The sequence below is a fragment of the Benincasa hispida genome, chromosome 10 (assembly GCF_009727055.1).
Source record: "Benincasa hispida cultivar B227 chromosome 10, ASM972705v1, whole genome shotgun sequence".
In the NCBI taxonomy this organism is placed as follows: Eukaryota; Viridiplantae; Streptophyta; class Magnoliopsida; order Cucurbitales; family Cucurbitaceae; genus Benincasa; species Benincasa hispida.
The window spans coordinates 48,028,315-48,043,793 of record NC_052358.1 but is presented as its reverse complement, the minus strand read 5'-3'; the positions used below and the strand labels follow the sequence as shown (position 1 = coordinate 48,043,793).

Sequence of the window (15,479 nt, the reverse complement as noted above, 5' to 3'; positions counted from 1 at the left end):
TGGACTTCTAAGTGAGTTAGAAGAAAATTCTTTGCCAATGTGCGAATCTTGCTTTGAAGGTAAGATGACTAAACGAACTTTTATTGGAAATGGTTATAGAGCCAAGGAGCCTTTTGAGTTAATACATTCTGACCTTTGTGGTCCTATGAATGTGCGAGCCTGAGGTGGCTATGAGTCTTTTATCAATTTTACTGATGAATAGTCTAGGTACGGGTATGTTTATCTTATGCAACGGAAGTCTAAATCCTTTGAAAAGTTGAAAGAGTTCGAGGCTGAAGTTGAAAATGCATTGGATAGACGGATTAAAACACCTTGATCAGATCAAGGTGGAGAGTTTTTGGACTCAGCATTCTAGGACTATTTGATAGAACATGGAATCGTTTTCCAACTCTCAGCGCCGGGTACACCTCAGCAGAATGGTGTAGCGGAGAGGAGAAATAGGACCTTGTCTCTTATACACATCTAGATGTGTATAAGAGACAGACATGGAATCGTTTCCCAACTCTCAACGTCGGGTACACCTCAGCAGAATGGTGTAGTGGATAGGAGAAATAGGACCTTGTTAGACATGGTTCGCTTGATGATAAGTTACGCTTCCTTACTAGACTCGTTTTAGGGTTTCACAGTGGAGGTTGCAGTATATATACTCAATTGTGTTCTTTCCAAGAGTGTTGCAAGAACACTTCTGGAGTTGTGGAACGGGTGTAAAATTAGTTTATGTCATTTCCGCATTTGGGGTTGCCCTGCATATATGCTTGAGCCTAATCCCAAGAAGTTGGAACCACGGTTGAGGTTATGGCTCTTTGTAGGCTACCTCAAAGGTACACGAGGGGGATGTTTTTATGATCCGACGGAAAATAGGGTGTTTGTTTCAAAAAATGCTACTTTCTTGGAGGAGGATTATATAAGGGAGCACAGTCCACGAAACAAAGTCATGTTGCGTGAGCCTTTCCAATGAAACTACATCAGCAAGAGTTGAGGGAACCTCGACATAGTGGGAGGGTTGCGAACCCACCCGTTCACTATCTAGGTTTCACGAAAATCTTTGTTATGGTAGTAGATGGCGACGTTGAGGATCCTTGTCCTATAAAAAGACAATGGAGAATGTTGACCAGGATGAATGGATCAAGTCGTATGGCTTTGACCAAAACGTTGATGAACCTTGTGTCTACAAGAAGATCATCAATGCTTCAGTAGTCTTCTTAGTGTTGTATGTAGATGACCAAAACCTTGTGTCTACAAGAAGATCATCAAGTCTACTAACTGCAGTTAAGAACTGGCTAACGATCTAATTCCAAATGAAAGATTTGGGAGAGGCTCAGTTTGTTCTAGGTATACAGATCTTTTGGGATCGTAAGAAAAAAGTGCTAACACTATCTCAAGCATCGTACATTGACAAGTTGTTGCTCAAGTACTCGATGCAAGACTCCAGAAGGGGCCTACTGCTGTTCAGGCATGAAGTCACTTTGTCTCAAGAAATGTGTCCTAAGACGCCTCAAAAGGTTGAGGAGATGAGACGGATTAGTCTAACCCAGGCCATTTTAATGTTGCTGACCCATTTACGAAGGCTCTCACGGCTACAGTGTTTGAGGGTCACCTATGGAGCATGGGTCTACAGGATTGCCCGCGGCTGGACTAGGGCAAGTGGGAGATTTTCTTGTACTGGGCTTTTATGCCCTAGTTTATTGTACATCTCACTTCGCTTTAGGACAAGTGGGAGATTATTGGGGTTGATACTCTAAAGTCTCGTGCCCTGTAGTTTGTAAACAGTATGTACGAATGCTTATGTTGTTAATATATGATATTTACTTCACATCTTGTATTTTTGCTCAGTTACTTGTTTTATTTGCTTTACCATAAACCAATAAACATAAAATCCCTATTTATCTGTATGTGATTCAAGAATGTATGTGGTGACATACAAGTGGATCATGTCTTAAGTGATAACCAAAATGGTCTGTAGTATAAAGATATAGAAGGGAAACCTTATCCTGGTAACGCTACGGATTCGGCCCGTTTTGTGGAATGGTAACAAGTGTTGTGACTTGTCACAGATAGTCTGATCCTAATCATTCGTGTTGGGGACATGCAAGCGGGGGCGTCCTATACAAAGAGTTTGTATAAGACCTGACCATGAAGTGTTAACATCTCGTTATATAACATCGTTCATGACAGAGATTTCACTTCACTAGGATGACCATAGGTAACATGACCTCAATCCTGAGTGAGTTGGGAACTCCTGCCATTGAAGGCGGTCCTTTGATTTGTATGGGTGCAAGTGGCCAGTTCCCCAATTCAAACCTACCATTTTGGGGACTCGTCTGATTTTAGAGCTGGGAACTCAGCTACACAAGATAGAATCCACTCCTTCCCCGAGGCAAGGGTAAGTAGATAGAGAGTTCCTTAAGGACTGATTCCGGGGCTTGAACGATGTGGCACCACATACCTTCTCTTGGCCTGAGAGGTGTTCGCACATAGGTTGACTATATTGTATTGTTCATTAGAGGAATTAGTGGTACTTAAGGAGTGAGATCTAACTACAGGGGTATAACGGTAATTTGACCCAATTGTACTTACAAGCATCTGTGAAGGGTCATCGTACTCATGATTGATTATATCTGATAGACACAGAAATATATCTATGGTAAGAAGAGTTTAGATGTTGGTCTTTAGTAGAATGCCTGACAGTTAATTGATGGTGGATCTCGTGGCTAAAGAGTTTAGTCAGCTATTCATAGACCGTTGGAGCTTGAGCCACATGTCCATTAGGTCTCCTGGGTAGCTTGGATAAAGTCGAGAACCAGTATTTGGGTTAATTTAAAATGTTCAAATTGACAAAAGGAAGTTCGATTATATATGATATAATTGGACTAGTTAATTATATATGATATAATTGGCTAAATGTATGAGATACATTATTTTAGAGAAAATTAGATATAAATATGATTTATATCAAGTAGGGGAGAAAATACTATAGTAGATATGTGATATCAAACTATAGGATGAAAATATAATATGATTATATTTATTAATTAATTAGTTGATTAGTTATATGATAATTAATCCAAAATTCACGTTCGGACGTGGGTTAGTGGGGTCCGTCGGTTATTGTAACCGATGAGTTAAAATGAAAATTGTTTTCATTTTTGAATCGTTCAATCAATCGCCCGAAGAGAAAAAGAGAGAGCACGCTGGTTTCTAAACGATCACTTACGTAAATCGAGAGACTATACGATAGCTCCTCTTGCACACTGTCGCCTACACGATCGGATAGCTTCTCTAAATGATTGTATAATGTGTCGTTTTTACTAAACGATCGTGTACCTTTTTTTAAATGATCGTTTAATAAATCATACACGATCGTGTAGCTTCTCCTAAACAATAAGTAGTCTGCTATGTGATAGTGCTTTTTTTCCCACTTGCTTATCGCCTACACGATTCGTGTTTCCTCCTTCCTCTACCAAATTCACCAAAGACCATCATTTGGGTTTTCACTACGAGAATACCCAGGGCTCTTTAGTGGTGGTACCGTCCCCACGGTGTTCTTGTTCACGGTTGTTTGTGTTGCTGCAGTCGATGCTTTTGCTAGGTGTTGGTAGATCGCGTGGAGGTTTTCGCTGCGTTGGAGTTCCGAAGTGTGAAGACTGTCTTCAAATGGTATGGAACTCTCTCCCTTGTTTTTTTTATCTTGTTTAGCATGTCGATAATTAATGTTTGTTTGCATAACTATTTGTATGAATGTATATTGTTGTATTTCGGTCAATGTGAGATCGGAGCGATCCGAACGCGCTCATGGAACTCTTAGATATGAGATCCTTCAGTTGTAACATTTACAAAGTGGGTCGTATTAATAGTAATACCAGGATAAGGTACCCAACCTTTTCCATATACTATAGACCTTTTAGGTTGTTCCTTGAACACGATCTAGTTGTATGTCAATTACATACTGTTCAAGTTACATTAAATAACCTCAAATATAAGTTTATTGGATTTTGAATTATACAAATAATAGACTGCTTTATTCATGAAATAAACACTTTATTTATTTATTAATAATTTGTTTACAAATTTACGTATATTACGAGATTTATGACATAAATCCTTACAATACTGGTCTTACTTATGCTTAAGAGGTTAGGCTGGCCCAAGTCTAGCCCAATCAATGCTTGAGGTTCAAAGGGCTTGAGCTAGCCCAACCTCTTAAACATAAGCCCATAACCCAATCCATTGACTTTTCTCGATGGGTCAAAATTGGATTGGGTCTAGGCCAAGCTTGGCCCTTTAATTCTTTGAGTTAGGTCGACTCGACCGAAATCAATGTTGAGTTTGAACTGCAATTTTGTTTCCCAAGTAAGAAATCTTGGTCTTCAAACCATGGTAAGCTTTCATGTCACTCTACCCAAGAAATTCTCGGTTTTCAAGCCATGGTAAGCTTTAACGTCACTCTACCCTTACTATGAGTATTTATTTTTCTTCTTTCCATGTAAATTGCCAAATTACATCTCAAGAATTAATATTAAATATGCAAATTAATTTTGTCTTGTGTAGTGGAAGGAAGAACTTGCGTACAAATTAAAGTCCCACGGAGACTTTGTTAGTTATGAAGTTGTTTTTATTATTTAATAAATTTACTTACTTTGATTTGATATTGATCTCACTAATTAGCTAATTGTTTGTTATCTTTTTCTCTCGGCTTTCAAATTAAATATTTAATAAATTGAAGAGATTTATTTCATTCTTTTCCACATGAAAATTGTATATTTAAAGTGACTTGATTTGCTCTTCTGTAATGCTTGTATTTTCTTTGATATGCCATAATAATAATAATAATAATAATAATAATTATTATTATTATTATTATTATTATTATTTACTTCCACATGAAATTTGATTTGGATATCAAGTACACATGCCAACGGTTAGTTATTGTGAATTCGTAATTTTTGTATATATATTTGTATAAATATTAAATCTACTTTAATCTCATAGATCCAAAATTTTCAAAAAAAAAAAAAAAGAAAAGAGAGAAAAAAAGACTATAATATATATATATTCACCACAAATATTCTTAAATTAAAAATAGAGCAAATTAATTTTATTTTAAGGAGAAACATTGTTCTCGATGAGATCGAATCCCACAGCGGACATAATTTATCGTTTTTATTTTGATTTTGGAAGATTAATATTACAAAATTAATGCTAAACATATGGAGAACAAATAGCCGTACATTCAATATTAAGTTAACCACAAAATTGGGATTAAGAAGATTATACTTGAAGACTTTTTCAATGAGTCCCACAACTCGCTCTACTCTTCTTTGCAATGAGATGCTAAGTCTTCTCGACTAATCTCTGACCAATAACAGGCTTGTGGGAGCCTCTTTTTTTAGGAAAGAGATTGGTGGGGATTTTTAGGAGGAAGATATGTTTTTTAAAGAAAAAAAAAAATCTTTTGTAAGGTTGAGAGAGAGAGGGAAAGTTCTATTTTTTTAAAAAAAACGCTCTACTAAAAATTACAGAACCCTTTGTATTAAAGTAATGCAGAGGGGTTATTAATTAATATAATATAATTTATTAATATAATTAATTAATTAGTTAGTTAATTAATTAAAATAACATAATATAATTCAGTTAAATATTTTATATTTAATTAATATAGATAAGTATCATATACAAAAGTAAATTTCTCTCATAACCTACCGTTTTAATATAAATCTTATTTGTATTAATTTAATATTTGAATCAAATTCAGATATATTAGTTCTCCCAATATATAGTTTAAATTATAAATCATATTTATAGTTAACCATATATTATAATGTATAGATATACATTATACTTTATATTAATCATATCATATATAATTAATATATATTTTCGTAAATTAAGTTGAAAAATTCAAATTATTCTTTCAAAACTATGGCTCTTGTTAATCCATTGTGAGCTAACAGGGGAACCTAATAGACCTACGAAATTATAAGCTCCAATGATTCACAGTTAATTAATTAATTAATCAACATTCATTAATTATAGGGCTAACCATATAGACCCTTAGTTGCACTCTTATGTATTGTATGACATGTTGTGTCCATGGATATAACCATTACACGTAAGTCGATCCTTCACAAGTTGTTCATAATTACAGCTAAGCCAAATGTTCATTTTACTCCTGTAATGACCTCTATATCCTTAAGTACCATTGGTCCTCTAATGAACAATTTGTTTATGAGAACCACTCATCTACTTCCCTATATGGGAAAGAGAAAATTTCATCTTGTGATGTTATGTTCTCAGCTCCCTATTCAGTCAAGTCCACAAAGTGGCAGACTTATTGAGTCAGGTACTCAATCGTTTTCACCAAGCAAATCAAAAAATGAGCCCTAAGATCGAGTTATATATGATCATCCTATGAAATATAATCTCTTCAATTAACGAGTTATAGAGAGAGAATAATTATTTCGCGGTCTAGCCTTATACAAACTCAATGTATAGGATACCTCCACTTACATGTCTCCACGTGAATGATTTAGATTACATCGTTTGTAATATTTACAAAGTGGGTAGTATCCATAGTGCTATCAAGATAAGACACCTAACCTAATCCATCTACTATAGACCCTTCAAGTTATTACTTGAACAAAATTCATTATATGTCAACTACATACTATTCAAGTTTCATGCAAATAACTTTGAATTTTGATTTATTGGATACAGTCATGCAAATTGAAGACATAATATAAAATAACAAATTATTTTTTAACCATAAATAATTTGTCAATTTATTTACAAACTACGAGTTTAGAGCATTAAACTTGTTAAAATTTCATAAATGCATGACATGTCTAACCAAAATTGATTTTTTAAAAACTAAGGAGAATTAAATTTGAGAATTAGTAATGTTCTCTTATTGATTTTCTGAATTCATAAATACATGAAAGTTTTCTATATTAATAAAATAATTTGAGAAAAAGTATTGTTCCTTTTTATTTTTTTTTTTTTAAATTCCATAAATATATGAAATTTCTCCTTAATTTAAAATTCGAAATTAATCATTTTCCTGAACTTAACCATTTAAATTTCAACGATCAATAATAATTTTTAATTTAAAATGAGATCGAGTAGTGTTCTCCTTTTAAAAATTTTAATGCTTTAAATATATGAAATTTCTCATTAAACACCGATGTTGGAGATAAAAAAATATATCAAAATTTAATATTCTAATATTCTTTAGATAAAGAAATTATTTGAGAATCCAAAATAAATTTCTAAATTTCTTGATGACTCTGATGTTATTCACAATTATTACTCCATGTTTTATTTATAATATGTGAAATAATAAGAATCTTAATTTTTTAGTGCTATCTCGACATGTCGAGGTTTCAAAGGACTCGACATGTCGGACGATTTTGTTTTTCCTCCGATTCGTTTTTGTGTTTTTTTTGTGAGTTCATATCATATTTGAAATGGAATGGATGGTGAGCCTAAACCCTAAGCTTGACCTTTTATTTTATTTTCTTTTTTTCTTTTTCTCTTTTTAGATCTCAAATATATTTTTAACACCTTGTCTTTTTCTTTCTTTCTTTTCATTTTTGTATATATATCTATATATATACATATACATATATATTCTAATTAAATATTTCAATTTCTCAAACATGGTCTAAATCATCAAAAAGAAAAAAAAAAGGAATTTTTCTTTTAAAAAAATTAAGATTCTTAATTAAATATTAAAGAATTAACAATGGATGAAAAGTAATAAACATTTGGCAAGTTAATAACTACAATTGAATGAACTAAAAAACCAAAACAATTATTTAAAAATAAATAAATTTTAATTATGTATACACAAGTTTATAATGTAAACTTATGAAAAGAGATAATAACTTGAAAATTAACTTAAATAGTGAAGATCTATAATTCTCCTAGTTTAAGAAAGAACATTGTGAGAATTGGAGGGAACAAAACTTGAGAGATTTGGAGGAAATTTGATAGCATTAAAGGGAATTTGAGAAGTTGAGACTTGAAATTGAATCGAGGCAAAAAAAAAGTAAAAAATAAAATGAATACTTAGGTGGTAAAATATAATAAAAAAATTAAAATGTGAAATATTAATAAATTAATAGAAATAATTTTTGTGATTTTGACCGCTTTTGAGAAATTGAAATATTTAATTAGAAATGGGTGTGAAATTAGATGTGAAAATATAAGGCAATTAATTAAAAAGGTATAAAAAAATATGTGTAAGTACAAAAAGAAAAAAGAAAAAAAGAAAAATGTAAGGAGTTAAGAAAATGTTTGAAATCTGCAAAAATACTTTTTTTAAAAAAAAAAAGGAGAGAGAAAAAAGAGAAAAAAAAGTCAGGTTTAAAGTCTCTAAGCTAACATGACGAAGTTGTTCGGTATATCGAGCCATGTCGAGATGTCGCTCGAAATTTAACACCATGATTATTAACTAACTTTCTAGGACAAATTCCTGATCTACAATTTGATATTAAATCAATGGAAGAAAGAGATTGGAATAATTTAAGAGGTCTTTTCCACCTTTAAATCTGAATGAATAATAATAAAAAAAAAAAAATAAATAAAAAGAACAAGTTGCAAAGATAAACACCATTTAATATCAACAAACAAAAAATAGATGCTCCCAAAAACACCCTTTTATTTTCTACCATCAACATTCCTGTGAATCAAAACATCCGATACCGATGTCGAAGAGAAATATATACTTTTTTCTTTGGAAATATCAAGAAAATAAAATTAAAAAAAAAAAGTCAAATCATGACAAATAATATTACAAAATGACTTTTTTTCTCGACATCGATATTTTAATTCGATGAGTGGGAGTTAGAATATGTATATATGATATCATTATCTCTATGCAACTACAAACAATTGAATCAGAAGAGAAAACAAGCAATTTCTGTCTACCATCTTTTAAGGATAATAGACTTTGGATGGTACAGTGGAGAATCTTTGAGGAACAACATTCTGACTTCTTGGTGGTTGAAGCATCTTTGACTTCTTGCTCTGCATATGATATAACAATTGGAGCTTCAAAATTGTACCATCCAAAATCAAAGTTCTTTAACACATCAAAATAATGTTCTCATTTTTCACTTTTTGTTTTTAAGAGTTTAATTTGTTTAATACAACTTTTGCTTTGTTCAAGTTTTAGATAAAGTTGAAGAATAAAAGGAATCAGCTAAAGGTTAAATTGGTTTTTGTTTTGGTTTATGACCTTGACGAACAGTTTTCTCTTTTAAATATAGAAATTTTAGTTCGTGGAATAATATATATTTTAGATTTAAATACTACTTTAGTTTTTATACTTTCATAATGTTCATTTTGGTCCTTATACTTCCAATTTCGATATATTTTGGTCCTTAAACTTTTAAAAAGTGACTATTTTAATCCCTAAAAAATGAAATAAAAAAGAAAATCAAGGGACCAAGATTATCATTTTTTCAAAGTCTAGGACTAGAATGAACATTTTAAAAGTACGAGGATTAAAATGAACCAAAGTTGAAAGTATAGGGATCGAAATGAACATTTTCAAAGTATATGAACCAAAATAGTATTTAAACCTATATTTTAACAACGTGCTTAAACAAGACGGTGATAGAACCCAAATATATTGACAAACAACAAGATAAACCAAGTGTTTGAGTTACTTGGATCCTCCCAATTTTGAGATCTCTCAAGTCCAAAATCATTGACTAAAATATTACTAGTCTTTCTCCTTCGCCACTCCTATTTCTAACAAGCTATCAAACAATTGCTAATATGCCCTTGATACTCTAATTATTTCCTAACAGGATTTCTATCAGATGGATGGCTAAACTCACCCTTAATGGGCACTAATGGGAGTTGCAAAACTATAGGCATGCGATATCATAACCTAGAGGCCCAAAGTTTTCAAGAATAAAATTAAACCAGATGGATGATTGGCTATATAACTTGAAACCATGAATTTCAGACACAAGAAGCATCTTGGGAAAATCAATCTAATATATTTCATATGTAAAAGAAAACAAAGATAATGACAAGGGCAGAGGTAGTAGATTTTTTGCTTAAACTCGCAAGAGGACGAACCTGCGAGAACAAACCGATGCCTCAGCACAGATGACCATAAGGTTGACAAGAAATGGAGTAAGCTATTGTACATATATAATGTCTTCATCAGCATCATCACCTTTCCAGTCCCTGTCGTCTTCAAGAGTATCAGATAGTTCAGATGGCTCGAAGTCTTCATCATCGTTATCCTTCTTTTTGTCCTTGATCCGATCCAATATGGCAATTACCTGTGAAAGTTCAAAACAAATTAGTACAGGAAAGAACCTTGAAGTAATATTCCAGTTAAATTATAGGGATGTGAAAACTTGAAATTTTGCAACAGGCGATGACAGGATGAGTTTTAAACAGGAATATATTTTCCACCCAAGAAGATTGTAATCAATGCATAAGAGTGTTTGTGCTGTACTTTTTAACAATCAATCTATTCCACAATTGGTACTCTTCATAATCTTGTTCTCTCTCTAGATAACTGAACTACTGAAGTATCGGGATGCCTTCACTCATTGCATTATGCTTATGGCCCAAATTCACTAACCCTGAGCTACTCTGCCGATGATCCCATCATCCCATGGTTAACTTCGAAGACAACAAAAATTTGGACTTGTATAAGTTTTAGGGCAAATTGCAAATACCACACCAGAAGTATGGTGGTAGTTGCAATTACACTCTTAAACTTTCAATTGTAAAAATTGGGCCATTAAACTTATACAAAAGTTAGTAGAAATTGGACCCCCAAATGATAACTTGAACCCTCAAACTTTGTTACAATTATGCAAGTTTGAGGGTCCAATTGTATAAGATTGAGGGGTCAATTTTTACCATTGAAAGTTTGAGAGTATAGTTGCAACTACCACCATACTTTCGGGGTGGTTTTTGCAATTTTCCCTTAATTTTATGGCTAGAAACTTAAACCCAGAAAACCCAGAAGCTTGGAGCTCCAACATCTCGAGCGCTTATTACTATGAATCTACAATGACCCGTTGCTCTTACAAAACCATCTCTCTTTTTCTCACTGGTAAATTTCTCATTTCCAAGTATTTGTTGTAGGAAATAGCAGCCAAAGAAATGATTATTTCTAGAGCTTCCCAGGAATATTTCAATGGGAAATAGGAGATAAACCTGAAGTTTGTAAGACACAAACACATGCATTGGCAACAGTGAAGAATATGATATGAAAACATCTTGTGGAAGGAATTTTTAAAAATAATTGAAACTGGTCCCCGGCCACAGCAAGAAAATTTATGTAAGAAGCAAGAACATAAAATGTTAGTTTGTTACTTACCCTGCTTCCTCTCTCAAAAGATTCATCTTCTATAAAGCGAATCTCAGGAGTTAGCCGAAGCTTCATACGTTTTCCCAATACACTTCGAACATATTTAGCTTTAGACTTCAACCCGGCAATAGCAACATCCTTTCCTCTTTCATCACCAAAGACCGATACGTATACTTTAACCACCTGTTTGTCCGTATTCATATAATAGTGTACAACCATTACTTATCAGCTGAAGCATTGGGAAAAGCGGCCAACATATACACCAGTGAATAGAAAAAGCTCTTTTTTTTTTTTTGTTCCAGGTGAGTTTAAGTTGAGATTAACATATTCACATCATATCCACATGGTACCTAAATTGTACAATTTAAATAACAAACTGATAACTCATGGAAGGTGAAACAAGGTCTGACCTTCATAGTACTCAAATTTTCGCAACAATGAAAAGGTAAATGTTCGCTCTTTTAAGAAATAATCTCTAGGTTGCATTTGACATTGACTACAATCAAGCAATGGAGAGTACGGAAACTGACTTCTGGGCGAGATTGAAAGTCACGAGGCAAAATACTGTCGAAAAAGAGCAAACCACAAACCAGCTCAGTCAAGGCTCAGAGAAGACCAAAGGGTTTGTATTGCCCTGTCATGGCTTCTATCCCATTAACATATCTTATTCCAACACTCAAAGGTGTAACGTATCTATATTTGAACCTCAGTTAAAGAAATAATTTGAATTACAATAAGACATTAAGGAAAATCCTAAGATATGGGCAGCTTACTCAATGGTTAAATCTGTTCAAACATCAATAAGAAGAAATGACCACCATTTACACAACTGCCACTGCAAGTTCAAAAGCAGAAGTGATCTGGAGTAGTTGCTTTATGGAAAAAGTTATCAGTGAACTTCTTTTATTGGTCTATATAGTAGAATCAGTCCAGGCTTAAGAAGCAATGGTTTATCCAGTGGTTGATGTCAGCATAACTTCCCAGGAATTCTTCCAAAATCATTGTCGTACCAACACTTATTTATCCAGGCTAAAGTAACTTTCAAGCATTTCTCAAGAGCTAAGAAGCACAAATTCTAATACGAGACATAAATACGATACAACATGGATACAACAGCATGATATTTTTAAAAATCGAGGACACGACATGGCAAGGACATATTTATTAATATACATTTTAAAAAAATATGTCATTTTTATACCAGAAAAAAATTCAAAATAAATGGCTTGGTACATTTATATGCTTAAAAAATTAGTTTGATGTATTTCACACTCAAATTTATTATTAGTCATATATGCGTTTTTTAGTCTACTCAACAAGTGTCCTACGCATTCCTAACATATGCACTAACAAGTGTCTGATCCATGTCTAACAAGTGTCTGGATATCCAAGTGTCCAACACAGACACACTAGCCAAAACGTCTATGCTTCTTAGCTCAAAAGTTGTCTACAATTTCAATATGTACCCCAATAGTCTAATCCTTGAGTTAATTTTGAATACTTCTTCATTTGTACTTCAAAGATATAATATAAAAAATATCTTCAACCTAACATTTGCAAAGGGCTTCTGAAGCTTTGTAATCATTTCCCAGTGGCTAAACTACACTATACACACAATCCAAGATGCAACCAGTAATTCAATTGTGTAGCAATTTAAGAAGTTAAAACTTGATAGAATCCCTTCTCTTCAACAAATGCAATATTTACTATCCTATTCAAGTATAACAATCACCCTTTAGGATTTAGCCCTCAACTTCAATTCTTTCCCAGTTCCACAAACGTAACTACAATTTCATCGCAACAGAGCACAAAAGAAAAACAAAACCTAATTCTTCTAGAACAGCAAAAAGTAACCGAACCCAGTTCTTCAATTATAACAATCTCTCAAAATACCTGCAAGTCGGCAGAAACTTCAACATCGGTGATGGTGGTGAGAGACGAGAGATACTTATCAGCTCCCAAAGAGGCCTCGGGAAGAATGGCGTACTGCAAGACCTTATCGGTAAGAAGCATGTCGGAAAGCTCCCTCTGAATCTGCTTGGCCACCATTTTAACCCTCCGTGAATTGGCCATACACCGTATGGTTGCGCCCATCATCCGAGGTGGACGAAGAAGGGTGACAGAACTTGGGGAGTAAAACCATGGGCGGGAAGCTTGAAATTGAGAGGGAAATGGTGAAGATGGCAAGGAAGATGAGAGTTTCAGTGGCGAAAGATGGGGCTGGGGATGAATTTGCTGCAGAAGATGCGGCATCCTGAATTTTGATTCCCTGGATGAATACTTGTTTTTGTGGGATTTATGATCAAAATTTCTACTTTGTTGAGCTGAAAATGGATTCGGATTTGCCCAATTCTTACCCAAGGTTTTTCAATATTCAAAATTTGATTTTCAAATAGATTTATGTCATTTGAGGGTTTTTTTTTTAAAAAAAATAATAATATGCGGTGGGAGGATCAAACATTTGATCTAAAACTCCTGTTTGGGCTATGCTCATTTTGATGTATGGTTGGTTAAATTATAACCTTAGTTTTGTACTTAAAAGTGGTATAATAAACCAACTTTAATTTTGTAATTGAACATGTAACTAATTTTTTAGGAATAACTAATAGATTTTTAAGCAAGACTGTGTTTAACTCAACGATAATTGACATTACCTTCCATCTTAGAAGTCACAGGTTTGATCTTTCATCTCCACACAACTCTAAAATTATGAACTAAACCGACAAGTTTCAATGTGTGTGCAATGCAATATTCTCTCATTTTCCTCTAGTCACTCAACAGTAATGTTGTCATCATCCAATGTTGTTCACCTTTCCAACGTGATTTAACACCAACATAGTCATAGGCCCACTCACCTTACAAATATTGTTCAATGGTTGCTCAATCATGAATGACTTCACTTTGTCAATGTTGTTCAGACACTAGCCACCTCACCTCATCTAGAACGCTAGGCCCTTTACATAAATGATTCAACCTGACTCAACCCAAAATTATAAGACTTGGGTTGCCTAATATATTTGGTTGATTGTGTTGAAAAGCAAACCAACCTGGAAAGATGGATTGATCTAAAAAAAATTGTATTTACTTGATTTTGTGTGTGTGTATGTACGCGTATGTGTGCATGTACGCGTGCATGTATATGTGTGTGTGCACGCGCACGTGCTTTAGTTCAACGATTGCGATATAGAAGTCGAACCATCAACTATTTGAAATGATAATTGGTGCCTTACCTACTAAGCTAACATTAGAATTATTCTTTTAAATGTTAATTTATTACATCTACTTGTCATGTTAAGAAAAACGTCATTGATAAATGTCTAAAAGTGCATGTTTTTACCATCTACTTTATTAGTTTTTTCTAATAAAAAGATACTTTATGTGATATTTGACCCTAGAATGCCCAAAATTAGATAAAATGAGCAAGTCTAGATCTTTTTAACTGTCTAGAATGTGTTTGTTTTATTTGGTATGATTTTATGGGCTTTAATTAATGTTTTGAACTATTTTGCATAAATCTATCTTGTTTTGATTGCATAAAAAATCCTAATTTTTCAAATTTGTGTCCAGTCATTCTGGTTGCTATTTTCTCGATCCAAGTTATTATTCAACACCTAAAAGGCTAGATAAATGTCTAGAACATGATTTTCGATCATCCATCAACCACTTTGGCCTATATAAAAGGATGGAAGGCTCTTGGATCATATAAAGCCACTCATTTGAAGAAACCCCACAAAATTATTCTTTAATCTCTTCAAGATAAAAGTTTCTTTGAAGAGATGACTTCTTTAGGTCAACCCTATCCCGAGAACGTATTGTAGAATGGGATTTACCTTAAGAAAGGATTAAATCCATCCTAGAGAGCACCTTAGTTCATTGACTTCATTTAAAGATACTATTTACTATTTTTTTTCATATTTATTCTTCTAGTTCTTTGTTGTTCTTATTTTATTTTTCTTATCAATTATTTATTTTTCAACATTATAACCCATGAAATTGGATTTAATGAAGTCTATTTATTCTTATCTAATTATGGGCTAAGTTTATAAGGGATTCAATCATGTGGATATGCTAAGACCTTATGGCTTGAAATTATGCCAATGTTGAAGGATATGTGAATACTCGCAGCAGAAAA

At 33.2% G+C, this 15,479-nt stretch overlaps 1 protein-coding gene across 1 annotated transcript; it reads right to left on the bottom strand.

Annotated features, from left to right (window-relative positions):
* Positions 1–8,686: 8,686 nt before the first annotated feature.
* On the bottom strand, positions 8,687–13,715 carry LOC120087731 (probable ribosome-binding factor A, chloroplastic). Its single transcript, XM_039044614.1, has 4 exons — positions 13,241–13,715; positions 11,357–11,530; positions 10,093–10,301; positions 8,687–9,027 (listed from the first exon to the last, which is right to left on the bottom strand). Exons 1-3 carry the CDS (start codon positions 13,598–13,600, stop codon positions 10,155–10,157), a joined length of 681 nt encoding a protein of 226 aa, XP_038900542.1. The 5' UTR covers positions 13,601–13,715; the 3' UTR covers positions 8,687–9,027; positions 10,093–10,154.
* Between the last annotated feature and the right edge of the window lie 1,764 nt (positions 13,716–15,479).